Source organism: Equus przewalskii, chromosome 8 (assembly GCF_037783145.1).
Source record: "Equus przewalskii isolate Varuska chromosome 8, EquPr2, whole genome shotgun sequence".
Classification (NCBI taxonomy): Eukaryota; Metazoa; Chordata; class Mammalia; order Perissodactyla; family Equidae; genus Equus; species Equus przewalskii.
In genome coordinates, this window is record NC_091838.1 from 73059636 (window position 1) to 73076419 (window position 16784).

Here is a 16784-nt window from a genome sequence, read left to right on the forward strand (position 1 = left end):
ATGAAATGAGACAAGACATAACGAAAGCACTTGGTGAAGTGTTACAAGAACACAAAAATGGGGCCGGCCCCGTGGCCGAGTGGTTAAGTTTGCGTGCTCTACTGCAGCAGCCCAGGGTTTCACTGGTTCGGATCCTGGGCGTGGACATGGTACTGCTCATCAGGCCACGTTGAGGCAGCGTCCCACATGCCACAACTAGAAGGACCTGCAACTAAGATATACAACTATGTAAGGGGCGCTTCGGGGAGATAAAGCAGAAAAAAAAAAAAAAGAAGACTGGCAACAGTTGTTAGCTCAGGAGCCAATCTTTATTAAAAACAAAAAAAAAGAACACAAAAATGCTGGAGAGAAACCCAGGGCACAACTGCTCATAAAATCATGACTCACTACTGGCCACTTATAAAGAAAAATCAGAGAGGTCAACTCTTTTTGAAAATACCAATTCTCTCATTAATCCCTCCAATACCACCCACACCATGAACTGGCTGCTCCAGCAATGGAATGTAAACTATCTAAATTTAAATGGCTCCCACCAGAAGGAAACAAATCAGGAGGGAAAGATGCTTTCCTTTTCCACAGGCAGACGTGCATCTTGTTTGTGTGTGTACACTTATGTCTGTCTCTGCTAAGAAAGTCAACGATAACCTGACTCTCTGCCGTTCCCTTGCACTTTGCAGCTAAAGCACAACCAAGTAATGCTGGCTGGCGGGGGGCGGGGGGAATGTGGGCCATGGAGCCTGACAGACCCAGGTTTGCTTCCTGGCTCCATCATGTACTAGCTGGTGACATGACGGTTAGAAATAACTGTATGTGAAGTACTCAGCATGGAGCTGGCACTCAAAAAGTGAGAGGTGGGGCCAGCCCGGTGGTGCAGTGGTTAAGCGCACACGTTCCACTTTGGTGGCCCGGGGTTCACCGGTTTGAATCCTGGGTGCAGACATGGCACCGCTTGGCAAGCCATGCTGTGGCAGGCGTCCCACATATAAAGTAAAGGAAGATGGGCATGGATGTTAGCTCAGGGCCAGTCTTTCTCAGCAAAAAGAGGAGGACTGGCAGCAGTTAGCTCAGGGCTAATCTTCCCCCCCAAAAAAAAGGTGAGAACTGACATCATACAGCATTTGTCTCCGTCTGACTTACTTCACTTAGCGTAATACCCTCACAGTCCATCCACGGTGCCACAAATAGCAAGATTTCATCTTTTTTACAGCTGAGTAGTATTCCATTGTCTGTGTGTGTGTGTGTGTGTGTGTGTGATACACACACCACACCTCCTTTATCTATTTGTCAATGGACATGGAGGACAAAAGGGGTAAAGGGGCACATGTGTATGGTGACGGATGGCAACTAGAATTTCAGTGGTGAATGTGATGTGTAGTCTATACAGAAATCAAAACATAATAACATACACACGAAATTTAGATAATATTAAAAACCAATGTTACCTCAAAAAAAAAAAAGTGAGAGTGATCACTGTTCCTGACATACTAACCCAGAGACAGACTGCAGGCTGCAGACACCAGAAGGACAGACAGAGAATTTGGCTGGGCATCCAGGTCTGCCATGAATCTGTGGCATGACCTTCTGGAAATTCAGTAATTAAGGACTTTTCCAATTGCTCTATGCAGTCAGTAGGCATATAACTGAAGTGTAGAAAAACAGACAGCAGTATTTGGAAAACCTTTACCAGACCTGCCCTCAACAATTACAAATTGAATGCAGTTTCACTACAACCTTCATTATTTCAGTCAAACTTCTGAGTGCCAACTAGGTTTAAAAAAGGCGGGGGTGATCCCTGGACCTGAGGTACTTACAATCTACTAAAAGTAGAGACATGTATGAACATGAGTAAGTACATAATCTAGCTGAATAGCTAGTCCATGACAAAATTATCCTAAAATTAGAGGGGAAAAATTAATACCATGCCAGGAAGTTCTTATTCAACTCTAGCCTAAATATCTCATGCTTCAGCTGAAGCCTATTTCCTGATTGTTCTAGCTCATTAGCATTACATTCACAGTACAAAGCATTTTTTCTTGAGGATGAGTCTGAGGGGGAAAGAGCACAGATGGGGCCGAATCCCCTCTAAGCATAGCTCATTGTCTGTAAAGTGGGAAAAGGGGACCCTCCCCACAAGCTGCTGGAACAATTAAATTAAGTGAGATGTGGGTGGGGCCAGAATAGAGCAGGGGCTTAACTGTAGTGTTTGAGGATGCCGAATCTGTTCAAACTCTTATAAGCAAAATGCAGAAGCCTTGGGACAGTGACAGCATGATCTGACTTGGCACCATTTTATTTACCGGGAGGCCGTGCACTCTACTTGCTTTGTTATGAAAAATATTACTATTATTAAAGCGGCAGCAGCTGCTGGGCCAGCAGTGAATGCTTATTTTGATTTGCACTTCGTGGAAATAAGGAGTATCTAATTTATGTAAGTGCTATTAATGTGAATAAACATTACAAGGAAAAGGAAATGGGCTTACATAACAAAAGTGATTAATGAAACATAACAGAAGACCCCCCCACATTACAAACAACGAAGACGCTCAAATGTTACTTTGCACGTAACTGGTCAGTGAAGACACCGCTTCGTGGCAGGGAAGCTGCGAGCCCTGAGCAGGCCTCTCAGTTGTTTCTGTCATCGAATGGCAGGAGACGGCCAATCGAAGCAGGCAATTTCCCGAACACAGCCCGGCTGCCCTGCCGAGTCTCCCGTCCATCCTCAGAATCTATGGAAGGCTGTTTTTTTTTTTTTTTTTTAAAGATTGGCACCTGGGCTAACAACTGTTGCCAATCTTCATTTGTTTTTTTTTTTCTGCTTCATCTTCCCAAACCCCCCATACATAGTTGTATATCTTAGTTGCAGGCCCTTCTAGCTGTGGGATGTGGGATGCCACCTCAACGTGGCCCGACGAGCAGTGCCATGTCCGCGCCCAGGATCGAACCCTGGGCCGCCGCAGCGGAGCGCGCAAACTTAACCACTCGGCCACGGAGCCAGCCCCATATGGAAGGCTGTTTTTGAGCACCATGTTGTCACTTCGGATTTCAACAGCAATGAGGGGTTTCTTCTCTGCCCACACCCTGCGTGGGATGTTGGTCTTTCTCGACCACATCAGGAAAGCTACAACTAGGCAGCATAGTGCTCGGACCACAGCCCTTCAAAATGTCCCAAATGAATACAGAGCAGAAGGGTCAAGGGGAGGCGAGACTTGTGGAGGGAAGGGCAGAGAAACTACCATCTTCTCAGTGCTCTGGGGGCCAGGCCTGTAGCTGCCTGACCCTCCCCACCAGTTCTCCCGACAACCCTGTGTGGTTCTCTCCTCTTCAGTTAGCTCTCACTCCAATAGGATGAAGATGGGCGAATTTCCTCAAGCAAAAAGAGGAGAACTGGTAACAGATGTTAGCTCAGGGCAACTCTTCCTCAGCAAAAACAAAAAAACAAAACTGCCTAACACACTTGGGTTTTCTGGACCTCAGGTTCCTCATCCACAGGAAGGAGGAGGTGGACTAGCTGGTCTTGAAGGCCTTTTCCAGCTCTGTCGAGTCTGTTTCATAACAACACAGTCATCATGACACTGCTGGGCTGGGCACTGGGGACACTGCCATCCTTGCCCTGGCCCCTCAGCACAATGCTACAGAAATACGTGGTATCCAGACTGTATTAACGGTAGAAAGAGCTTGGAAGAGCTTATATTTTTCTCCATCCAAAGTACATGTGGCAGGGCAAGAGATGGTCTAGCTCAGCTCAGCCAAGTCTGCTTTCTGTAACAGCTGGTACCAAAATGCCACTGTCTTTTGGGCTTTACCTCCCTGGTGCATGAGGCTCTGATTCTGTTTTCCCAGCTTCTGGGTGGCTAAATTGGGTGCTGTCTTATCAAAGGGACATATATTCCAGTCCTTTTAGGAAAATTATACCATAGCCTCGGCATTAAAATTCAGTTCTTACGTAAGTGACCACAAACAGCACCACGACACAGGGCTGCTCAGAACGCGCTGTGGCCGGAACAGCCCACTGTGAACCCCCAGAAGCTCTTAAGACCAAGCGGGGACAGTGCCTCCAGGTCTGACATAACCCCTGCCCCCAAAATAACGAACACTCATTTTACTGACACTGGGAAGAAGTCATGAGGCACACAGAAATGCAAATTCAAGGACAGATCCTTTTCACTTTAAGGCGCCTGCCTCCAAACCAAAATAGAATTCCTTGTGGTCTCAGTGCTTCAAGCTGCAATCAGTAAAGCCCACAACCTAGCTGCCACACTCTGCCCCCGTCAGGCCGAGGCATAAACACTTCCCCCAGCACCTTCCCACCAAAGACCAAAATCACATATCTGGATGTATGATGTACAGAGAACATAGCTCATTATCCTAAAGCCCCAGTGAAAATCAAAAGAGGCAGCACCATCTTGGCTCTCATTCATCAATGGCAGGGACGTGGCAGAGGGAAATCGGGGGGGAAGGAAACAGAAAGAACCAGCAGTGACACAAAGCAGCATGGACAGTGAGGTAAAAATAAAAACCCATTAGTCTGGCCCAGGTCAGAGCAGGCAGCACTGGTCACTGGTTCCCTTACTTCAGGGTGGCACCCACCAAGGGCTGAGTATACAGTAAAACGGGGTTGACAGTTTGTTTCAGATCAAATTGGCTTTGACTATGACCCCTCAATGGTCAAAGTGCTTAGCGGTGTCCCACTCCTCCCTCTAGTCCCTTCTGTGCCTCCAGCTCCACGTCCTTGAAGGCACCCGGCTGTCATCTGACCTCCTCATCCCCCACCCTTCCAGAATGAGTCTACCAGGTCTTGTCCTCCCAGTTACACATTCAAGGAGCTAAGTGAATAATAATACACAGCAGTAGCAATGAAGACATTAAGAACAATCATTTACAGAGCACTTCTGCCGGGTGCTGTTCTAAGCACTTTATGTACATGACTCCCTGAGAGGTGGGTACCATCCTCACGAGGAAACTAAGACCCAGTGAGGTTCAGTAACCTGCCCCACACAGACTAGGAGACGACAGCGCTGCAGTTAACCTGGGCAAGGAACTCCAGCCTCCTGAACCCAAATGTCGGCCACTGGTCCACAGAGGGGAACTCTGCCTGCCTTTCCCCATCCCCATCAAGGAAGGCCTCTCACCTCCTTCCTCCCTGACCCACAGGAGGAGGGCTTACTAATCTGACTGGTCAGACCTTGACATTCATAGGGCCACATTTTATCAGTGATGAAGTCACCTGAGCGCTTCACATGCATTATCTCCTTTAACACTCACCACACCACCGTTTATTTAGCAAATGAGGAAACTGAGGCTTGGAAGCAACTGATCTCTAGCCCATCACTTACTCATGTTTAAATAATACATGTGGAAATGGCTGAGGCCAAGGTCTGACTCTAGTCCCCAAATGAGCAGGTTACGTAAATGGAAACCACCTCTCTGAGGCTCCCTTGACTCACAGACATAAAGGCAAAGGTCTGGATAGTGTCTGAACATCCACCACCACCAATCCTTCTAATGAAAGCCTCTGAGCCCAGCATGAGGCAGGGCTGCTGGGCCTCACACAGCACGTCCTGTGAGACCAGGACTTACACCAGCAGACTGGCTAGCAAGGTCAGGTTCCTAATTCAGGTTTACCCTCCACCCCTCCTACCTGGAAGCAAGCTCTAGGCAGCGGCACTAGAAAAGGTGCCCCCCATCCATGTACGACCAGCCTCCATAGCCCTTTTGGAGAGCAGAGTGCAAACAGCCCAGGCTGGGGGTCAGGAGATCTGAACTCAAATCCCTGCCTAAATATGGGAAATATTTCCCTCCCATCTTTAGGCCTCAGTCTCCACATGTGAAAGCAATACGATTCAACTAGGTCTGCGTGGGTTCTCATCCCGCCTCAGCTGTCTCTCATGGGGATACAAAACTCGAAGGTTCTTCTGGCAAACCAATCACAAGAAGGAGATAACAGTTTGCTTCCCAATTTTAGCAATCTGTAACGGCAATCCAAGCATCTGATCAGCGGAAGATTATCAGAGCTACATTACTGAGCTGATGTATTTCGACCAAAAGCAAAGACAACTGGCATGTGAGTTATGCTGAACCCTGTTAGGAGAAGTGTCTCCTAATTTTTCTGGAATACTGCAAGTGGCTATTAGAGCCCCACTACGATTCTGATGGGCCCCTCGGAGACTAGGCTCCTAGGCTGGCAAGCACTAGATTACATTTTCTCCCAGGTCCCTTCAACTCTGTCCAATGATTCCCAGCACCCAGCCAAAAGGCAGGGCTGTGGATGGCCAGGAAGGCAGAAGGCAGACAGCCAGAGCCTGCAGCAACCCCAACCAAGAGTAGTGGTTCTTCAGCCAGGGCTGTGGGCAGCTCCCAGGCAGAGGCAGGCTGGTCAACAGTCCCAGACTAAGTATGCCAGGGTGCAGCTGAAAGCCACGGGGCCATTTTCACTTCCTCAGAGCCCAAGGAGGACCGGTGGCAGCACTGTCTCTGACTACAAATGGCAGAGATTTGAAGAGAGGTCTAACAAGAGAAAGAACGGAGAAAAGAAACTGTCTTTTCCTTTTTCTTCTCTACTCCAACTCCTCCTCTCTGGCGTTAGAAATCAAGTAGGATTAAGAAAAATAATCAGTAGCTATTTTTTTTATGGGCCTTGCAAAACAAAAGAAACTAGCTGACAGGAAGCCCAAAACACAGTGAGACACAGAACAAACAGAAAGGTCAGATCCAGAGATCCTGCATTCAGAGCCCAAGTCTATCATCTACTACTGTGTGACCTTGGGCAAGTCACTTTACCTCTCTGGGCTCTGGTTTATTCATATATAAAAGAATGATAGGAATGCTACCACACAGGGGTTTATTAGATGGTAGATGTGGAAAACTTTTTTTAAACCCTAAAAATGTATATAAAGGGCAAAGAGCATTGGCTTGGAATACCTGGCTAACAGGTTTGAACCTTATTCTAGAAAAAGCATGAGTTTTGGTACATAAAGGGAGTTTCCGTCTCCCTGTGCTTCTGTAGGCAACTGTGTTCTTCATTCACTGACCTGTGTTGGTTACGTGCAGAGGAAATTCACCTAAGTACCTCAGGCCTGGGCCCGACGGTCGGGCCACAGAGCCCAGGTTTCTGTGTGGGACAGTGGCATCAAGGGAAGGCTTGATCACCCTTTGCTGTTCTATCTTCCAGAGGTCAGGGACAAAGGCAGCACATTTTCTTTAAGCAATGCACAGGACCAACCTTGATTTTTATCTAAACCCTTCCTGAGACTTGTTCTTTAAGACTACAACCACGTTTAGCAGCTGCTATAGAAGAAGTACTTCCTACTAAGTTTACTAGCTTTCAAAACTTAGGTAATGCTCTTGCATTCTAGAACACTGGGAGCTGATGAACAAGGTCAGACTCCAAGCCCTGGCCACAGAGGTCCTATGTGTGAGATTCCATGAAACAACACTCAACGATGTCAAAGCATTTACCAAAGACTGCTGACTTTCAGTCATTAGCATGGAAGAAGCAGCCCAAAAGAATATGGGTAAAAATTAAAACTCGCATGGAGGGGGAACATACACAGACGAAGTCCGCCTGGCATGCATGGAGAAGCTCTACAAATGGGATTCATTCCCAAATCCCCAACTTACTGTTTGTGTGACCTTAACAAAATACTTAACTATTATAAGATGGGGACAACGACAACAGTAGGGTGAATGTAAGCATTAAACAGTAGTATGTATGGGCCTTGCACACAGTAGGAACGCTAATAACTCGTATGAAAGAGGCCTTGATAACCAATCTACATTCCATACCTTCATTCATTTCTTCATTTAGCCAAACATTTCTGTGCCTTCAAAAAGAACTAAGCACATCATTTGCATACGTTAGGACAAGTTGACCTTTAATGCAAGACCCACACTCAATGGTCAGTCCCCTTAAGAAAACTTTTAGACTGTGCTTCTTGAGGGCAGGGTTGTTCATCTTGGTATCCCCAGGGCCCAGCACACTGCTGGGTATGCGACCGGCACTGGACTTGTATGCTGATTGAGTGGTATTTTGAGTGACTTGGCTTGTATTGCTGGGGTGAACGTCTGTATATTCCCCCCACCTATGAACGGCTCCTTTCTACCTTGTTAAGAGTGAGAGCCCTATTTATCTCCTTCTCAAAGACCGCTGTTTCTCTGTATCACAATCCAGAAAACAACCCCAATAGCTCAGCAAGGCTTAGCAAAGTGACTTGTACACAGCAGGTGCTCCCCAAAATGTGCTGAGTGAATGCTGTTCCCGGATTATGCCCAAATAAGTCCCCACATTTGAATCTGAAAAACCATACCCAAATCTTTGAAAGCACAGGGGGCAAAAAAGTGTACTCAAGTATTACTACTAAGAACTCTTGCGAATGGGAACAAGAAGAAAAACTAAGCCACTTAGGAACTGAGGCACCTCTGTTTCATGGGACCAAAATTAAAAGGTACAATGAACAGGAAGAAGCCTCCTACATTCTCTACAAAGCCATTGACTATGCCTCTGCAGCCATGTAAAACATCTATTTTATGTCTTAACTGTTAAAGGATTTTCTAACTCCATTTACTTACTAGCCATTTGACTTTGGGGCAAACCATTTCACCTCTCTAGGCCTCAATTTTCTTCTCTGTAAAGCGGAGATAACAATTATCCTTTCTTCACAAAGCTTGGATGAGGGTTAAATGTTATCATGCATGCCATGTGCCTACAAGGGGCCTGGTACAGAGCAGCTGCTCAATCAATGGGCATGGCATGCCTCCTCCAGTGTCACTGAGTATAAAACGCTGGCCCACTGTCAAATAACCCAGCAGCCCTTTGTTTATCATGCTGACCCCCTTTCAACAAGCACTAAATATCGACCAACCTATGCCTTTAAACGGAGTCTCTCCTACTGTGCCCTGACAGGGGTCCTGAAAGGCCTGCTTGCTCCCTTCTTGGGAAAACTGTCCTCTCCTGGTCTCAGTCATTTACTCATAACTTCCAAACGGTCACGAGTAAAATGGCACACGTCAGTGTGCTTTGGTTGCTGAATAAGCAAAACACTGGCTTTTTGCTTGGAAAACACTCACACACCAGGATGAAATCTTGGCAGCCAATCCATTCCTGCCTCCCCAAAGCAGGCAATCACTGTGTGCCAGCCACACCATAACTCCCAGAGCCATGTGGGACCCTTCGCCTCCAGAGGGAAGCCCGGAAGTAAACTCTCTGCCTCTTTTACCATATATTTCTGACCCATTTCCTAGAGGGCTCATCTCAGAGAAATTTAAATAAAAGCACCAACATCTGCAAAGCAAAGCACACTCTTTGCCAACAGGACACAGTAAAAGGGAGAGTGTGGGGTAATCTGGGGTTCCAATCTTGGAGATCTAACATAGATTTTTAGTTGAGACTTATGTATGTTTATTAGGAATCCAAAGGGCAAAAAAATTACCGAAATAGACAAGAAGCTATTTAATCACTAGAACTAGAAAAAGACTTTTCAAAAAGAAAAAATTCCAAGCTGCCCAAATGAATTCCTACTCCTGAGTTTCCACATCACCAAAAAAGTACCCAAAAGTCCTATTCCTAAGAATAACCACAAGACAGCACAAACAGCGTTCTGAAAGTGTCCAAGCATCTCTCTTGTGAAGCATATGCTAACAAGATTTTGTGGTTTGCCCCAAAACTTTTCCTTCTATTTTGAGGGAAATAACCTTAAGCCCCATATTTTTTAAGAACTGAATTCTGATCCACTTAAGATATTTATCATAAGGTACCCCTTCCATATACGTAAGCTTAGAGTTAAAAACAAAAATTCAACTGTGGTGGCGATCTACCAACAAGGAACCAAAGGGTCTATTTCAGATTTATGCAAAAGGCAATTATTCATGAGTCCAACCTCATGGAATAGGATTCAAGAGTTAAAAGATGCAGATGGGGGACAATGACTTCTTGACCAGCACTGAACTCAAGTTCAGAAAAAGAATTACAAAGTTACTGTGCCATTCTAGATGAAACATTTACTGTTATATTTTTGAGAACAGGAGTATTATAATCGTACTCTAACATGACACTTTTGAACTTCTAGCCTTGTTCCAATTCCTTCTCAAGTTCATAGGTGATGACATTTGTATTATGATTAGATCTATTTTTTTACCTAAGCTTCCAAAAGTATTTCTCACCAAAAAAAAATGTATCTGTTGCATTTGCTTTTAAATTGAGTTACCTCAAACTAAGAGCAAGGGCAGCTGCATGAAATTTAACACTCACCCTATTCTCTGATGTAGCTGCAAAATATAGGCACATACCCCTACAAAGAGCATCACCAACTACTTACCCTTATCACATCCCACACAAACAGAATACAGTGACACTATCTGAGTGTACAGGATGAGGAGGGGAAGTTAAAATAACTGACAGCTCTATTAGCAGGCACTGAAGAATTTATCTAGAAGGAAAATAACCGCTCAGTCTAATCAATGTCACATCCTTCAGAGACATACACAGTTAGTACAGAAAAAGGATGCAAAATGCTCCTATATCAACATATTCCAATTTATCACAATTAAGTGAAGGACAGACCCAGCATGAGACGGAATGCCTGGCAACTCAGTTTAATCCCAGATGCTAAGAACCAACTGAGCTGGTGCAACAGACCGACAGTTCACAAAGACACATATACACACAAAAGATCTATTTATCTCTGGCTTTCAAACAAACTAAGTTGGGTGGTATTTCTCCAACTGAATTTCAAAATTCAGTTCAATAACCCAACATTAGCTACAAAGAGAACTCTAGAAGCATCCTCAACTGGCATAGAATTTGCAGCATCAGGCAAGCAAGATGGACCCAGCATGAACAGAAATCTCTCCCCTCCTGAAATTTAGGACCCCTTGGGCTTCAGAATGCCAGTTCTGCATGTAACCTGGCCTGAAGAGCATCAAAGCCATATCAAGAGCAGTCCACCCACAGAAGCCCAAGTTTCTCAACATAACAGAGGGCTGGCCATGGTGAGCATAAATCAGAAAGAGCTCCCCAAACCTCCAATAAGCCAACCACAAGATAATCCACCCAGGGAACACGATCTTCCTCCCTAACTTCCCCAATGCTGTCTTTTCAAGTTGAAATAGGTTTGGCTTGTTTGGAGGGGAGTGGTGCTTTATGGCACTTACAGATGGTGCAGAGTTCCAGGGCAAATGTCCTATTTTTATAGAGCTTCAGAGGCGTCTGCAGCTCTTGGGCTCCCGGGTTGCTCCTAACCTACCCACCCCGCCCTAACACCAATTCTCTTAAAAATTTTAAAGGAAATTGCTACGCCCTTGGCCCTGCCCCTAGACACCCATAAGGCTTCATGAAGGGTCCAGATAAGAGGAGCTGTTCTTCCTGCCTTCTCAGGCCTCCCTTCTCCCCGGCTGGCCAGCTCCTCCAGGCAGCATCGGCCTCAGGTCTCTGCTCACAGCGTACGAGCGCCCTGTGGGCAAGTCCTGCTGGCGCAGCCGCCTGCGAGCTCTCCAAACCCTCGGGCGAGGGGAGCCGGGTGGGGACCCGTCTGCACAGATCTGTCTTTCCACCCAGGGCCTCAGGCACCTGGAGGAGGAATCCTGGGGTGGAGGCAGTCCCAGCCCGAGATCCCTCTCATTCCTCCGGGATTTTTCCACCGGCCCTTGCCTAACGAAGCAGCTAAACCTGCCTGGCCCAGCGGGGCCATGGAGAGATGCATTCACTGACCATCTCCCAGTCCCTTGCCGGTGACCTTGGCCACGTTGCTTCGCCTCCCTCTGCCCTCGGTGGCCTGACTCCACCTACTTTTCGGGTTATGAGTGGGTCCCAAGGATGCCGAAAGAGCCGAGCAGACTGCCTGGCATCCAGAAAGGGCGCAAGACAGGGAGAGGACTTCCCTCTTCTTCCTCGGGGTGTCCAGAGCTCGCTCAGTCCTCTCCCCACCTCCAACCCCCGGGGATCGGCCCCGGGGCAAATGGGGCAGGGGGCTGCACATCCGAAGTCCCCCATTCACCTGGGAGCGAGGGGAGGGGTCTCCCGGAGGGGGTGTGGCTCCCCCAGGCCCCAACACCCCCTCCCTCCCCGGCTCGGAAATCGAGAGCATCCCACTGCGAGGCAGCGGCTGCGAGCGGCGGGCGGGCCGGGGTCCCCGGGGGGCGCGCCGGCCCCGACCTACCTCCTCCAGCAGCGTGACGGTGTTCCTGCAGTTGTGCAGCCGCGTGGTGAAGCTGGACGTGGTGGGCGAGTTGTAGTCCTCGGTGGTCTCGGCGATGAACTCGGAGACGGAGATCTGGTCCGGCATCCTGCCGAGGGGGGCGAGACACAAGCGGGGGCGGGGGGTGAGTCACGGCGCAGGCTCCCGGGGCCGCGGGCCGCCCGGCGGCTCATGAACGCCCCGTGCAGCCCGCCACCCGCCGCCCGGCCTGGCGCGGCTCCCGTCCCCGGCGGCGGCGGCGGGAGAGAGAGCGGGCGAAGCCGGCGGCGGCAGCGGCGGCGCTCGGCGCGCGGCCCTTCAAACTCCGAGCGGCGCGCGAGGCAGGGGGCTCTCCGAGACCCGCCTCCCTCTGCTCATGCCGCCGGCGGCGGGGAGGGGGCGCGGCGCGGGGGCGGCCGGGGCCGAGCGGCTCGGGGCGGCCGGCGCTGCCTCCTCAGACGCGCTGACAGGCGGCGGCGAGGACACCGACTGACTGAGCGCACAGTCCTGCGGGCGGGCGAGCGGGCGGCGCTCCCGCTTCAGTCACGGGGACAAACAAGGAAGTGCTCTGCGCACGCGCCGTCGCCCCCCGCCGCGGCCCCCGCCCCGCCCCGCCCCGCCCCCGCCCCCGCCCCCGCCCCGCCCGCGCCCCGCCTCCCGGGCCACGTTTTGACGCGGGCGCCGGGCGGGGGCCGCGCGGCTCTCCTGGCTCCGGAAGCCCGCGTGTCGGGCCGCCCCCGGAGCGATTACTTCAGCGAGCTGGTTCCGCGAGCGTTTTGCAAGAAGGGGGACCAGAAAAAGTTGTGCGCGTGCTTTTTCAGTCTCGTGTGGGTGCAGGAGGCGAGGCCGCGAGAGCCGCCTCCTGCTGCGAGGGCCGCGGGCCGAGCGGGCGGCGCCAGGGCGAGGAGCCGGCCGGCGACCAGGCTTGCAGCTGCCCGCTCGCCCGCTCCCGCCCGCTCCCGCCCGCTCCCGCCCGCTCCCGCCCGCTCCCGCCCGCTCCCGCCCGCTCCCGCCCGCTCCCGCCCGCTCCCGCCCGCTCCCGCCCGCGGTCCCTTCGCAGGGCGCTCGCCGCCGCTTAGATCGCTCAAATGCTAAGTGAAGACAAATAAGAGTTTTTTTGCTTTTTCACAATTTTCTAATCTTCCCATTAGCACTTTTTTTTTTAAACCCAGAGGACAGACGAGGGTCAGGGAGTGTAAAAGGCACTTCCCGAGGTGCAAATGGTGTACAATGCTAAGCAGATGCCAAATTTCAGCGGAAAAAGTACCAACAGATTGCTCATTCCTCGGCCCCGGCAGATGGCTAACCAGCTCAATCGACTTAGTCCAAGGAATCCATTTAATTTCTCACCATTGATTGCAGATGAAATTGGTTTAAAAAAGAAAAGGCAAAAGAAAAGAAAGCTCCCCGCGACTGGCTCCTGCAATTGGAACCAATAGGAGCGACCTTATAAACTCATCTCCCAAATGCGCCCCCTTCGGGTGGAAGGCTGGTCCTGTGGCCTCCCCTAGGATTGAGTTCCTGCCATCTTCTATGGTTATCAGTCTGTTCTCTGGTCCTTACCCCTGACTACAACGGAGTGCCCCAAGGCAGGGACCTTGTCTTAGCATTGGGCCGGCACAGAGAAACAACCGAGTGGTTGTCAAATGAAAACGCATCACCTCGCCTACTGTGGCAACATTTACTAAGAGCCTACTATGTGCCCTGAAGATTTAGTAAGGACAATGCCCCTGCTCTCATGAGCTTACTTCTAGTAGGGAAACACAGCCAACAAATACGTAACATAAAGTGGAGTATGTATAAAGTAAGAAAGTGATGGGGGTTCTATAGCATAAGGAATGCTCAGAGAAGGCCTCTCTGCCAAGGTGACATCTTAAGCAGAAAAGAAGAGAAGCGGAGTCCCATAGATATCTTGTTGGCTATGGGATTTTGGCCTTCAGTTGCCTCACGTGTAGAGGAAATGTAAGGTCACCACCATGAGGCTGTTAAGTGATAATGGACCAGAAACTGCTTTGTGGACAGCAAAGCCATTATGAGAGCTGGAGGGTTGGTCTCCCTGTGTTGTCTGTACTGAACCAGCACTGTGCCTCCAGCGAATGCTCATCAATGTCAGGTAGACAAGTGTTTCAGCTAACTAAAGGAAGATGTTCCTAAGGCACCAACCACCAACAAAGACTCCCCTGGCAAAGTGAAGTGTTGAGAAATCAACTTTGAGAGGCATTCTGAAAAACATGTAAATAAATAAATGGGCACCCACTTTCTCCTTTCAAAGTTTGGTTTGGGACACACTGAGGTTGAGGTTCTGGGGAAACAGCCAGATGGCGATAGCAGGCAGTTGAAAACCTGTCTCTAGAGGTCACTTGCTCATGTGCAGTGGTTGACAGAACGTTGGCTTTTGGTCTATGAGCCACCCAGAAGTATAGTTCCACATACCAACTAGGTCATCCTGCATCTGGAAAATTCTGTGACTTGGAGCAAGCTATTCCATGAAGCCGTAAAGAGCATTACACCCAGCACTTAGACTTCCATCCACTCCTCTTCGTCTGGTCTGGAAATCAATTTAGACTTTGATTTTGCATTGATTCTACTCGTCCCTCTATTCCAAGTTGTCATCTAGTGCCTGTCACCTCTGCTGGGCCGGCAGCTCCTTCCATCCCATTTGTATGGCATATAGTAAACACCCCATAAGTAAAAGCCATTATAAAAGCCTAGAGTCAGTGAATAATTGTCTCAATTCCAGGAGCCCTGGATTCCAGACCTTTCTCTTCTAATAACTGCTGCTGTCACCTTGTGACTTGTAAAATAAAGGGGTGGGTGTCAAAATGACCACACAGCTCCCTTCCAGCTGGAGCTGAGTCTGTGCATACCCTCAGGTCTACAGACGCAAGGAATAAAGATTATTACAAGCAGCTAAGCTAACTGCGGTAGTAAACAGCCGGGGATTTCTTTCCTGACTGAATTCACCAGAAAGCCCAAACTGCTACCATCAACTGTTGTTTCAGTTTCATTTGAAGATTATGTTATATATCTGCTCCTCCTCTCCATCTCCTCTGGCCAAGAAAGGAATATGTGAACAATGAGATATTGTGCCCCGGTAAGTATATACCTCCTCAGTCTGGTCTGCAATTAGAATTTCAAAGCTTCACACCTCTACCCACTATTTCTAGAGTTCATGGGCCATAATCCTCTTTAAATTTGAAACCATGCCCCGGTGCAAACCATCTGCACCTCTCATTTTCTCAAATACCCTGAAAACCATTCCTGTATATCTAAAAGCGAATAGAGCCTGGTGTAGGCAAAACTTAAAGGCTGGATTTCTTTGTGTGGAGCTGCTTAGAAATATACATCATCTTTTCCAGAGCCAGGAAACAAACAGACACACACACTTATAGTTGTGCATGCCCGGCTTTATATACAGCAGGCATCATCTTTGTTGTCACATCATAATCCCCATCAAAGACTATTCAACACTCTTGCACTCATGCCAGTTTCTTACTCTGAGCACTGCTGACTGGGGTAAGACAGTGGTTCTTGCAGGATGCTCTCCATCTCCTTGAAAAGAGGCAGTAAGAATAGCGGAGGCTTATTCTTATGGACAGTGGTGGTACTACTGGCCCCACTGTCATCAGGGAATTGGCTGAGTCATATTTCTAGTTGCAGGCTTCACCCTCATCCATCTGCCTAACAACCAAGGGGGTGCATTTGAAGATGGCTAACAACATACCAGGGGTGGGAGAGTGACTGTGAGGAGTTGGGGGTGCTCTGTGAGCCCAAGAAACCAAGAAGAGCTATTGATGCTCTGGTCAACAGTGCTAGCCAGCATCCCAACCTGATGGGATGGAATTAACAGCATTCATCAAAGGCTCCCAAAGGCTTCATGGGACAGGAGCAATGGGATACAGTGGGAAGAGAATATGCTCTGTGATATGTGAACCTAGGTTTGAATCTCTGCTCTGTCACTTATTAGCCTTGTTTCCTCATCTGCAAAATTAGGGTAATAATAAAACTATGCTACAGGTTGTTATGTGAAATGAAATGAGAAGATATGGATAAAGTGGCTGACATATAGTGAACAATCAACCAATGTTATTCCCTTTGAACTCCCTTTTTATGTGAAGTATGACTATAAATACATCTCTTTTCATTCCACGACTCAGATATATCTCTAAATTAGTCACCTGGAGGAGGAAAGAAGAGGGGGAGGGGAGGCTGCACAGGAATTCCCAAAGTCTGGGATCTTGGATTTGGGAATAGTCTCCAGAGACCTGGCTTTATTCTGGTAAGTATCCTTTGTGAGGTCAGATCCATTAGTGATGGTTCTGGATTTTGGAACTAAATAAACCGTATCTAGAGTCAAATAGGATAAATACTCATCAGGATCAGAAGTGAGTGGACACCATAAAATAAAAGCCTTGTTTTCAGGGATCACATTTCTTGTAAAGAATAATATTTTGAACAAGGCAACTTCTAGAGGATAGAACAGGGCATTTATTTTGCAAGAGCATGAGTTATACGCTGATTCTCATATGAGAAAGACTTGGGCTCACATCTCTGCCATGCTAACAGACCTTGTTAAAGTAATTCAATCTGAGTCTCAGTTTTCAGATCTGCAAAATA

The 16784-nt window shown here is 48.4% G+C and overlaps 1 protein-coding gene across 4 annotated transcripts in view; it reads right to left on the minus strand.

Annotated features, from left to right (window-relative positions):
* The window catches only part of ASAP1 (ArfGAP with SH3 domain, ankyrin repeat and PH domain 1), a 349074-nt gene that overhangs the window by 262027 nt on the left and 70263 nt on the right, over positions 1-16784 (minus strand). For 3 of the 4 annotated variants that reach the window (XM_070630982.1, XM_070630980.1, XM_070630981.1), the window contains exon 3: positions 12150-12276. In XM_070630982.1, the coding sequence (XP_070487083.1) occupies positions 12150-12276 (127 nt within the window). Of the gene's footprint in view, positions 1-12149; positions 12283-16784 lie in introns of those variants that run through there. The other variant, XM_070630983.1, reaches the window with a different exon arrangement.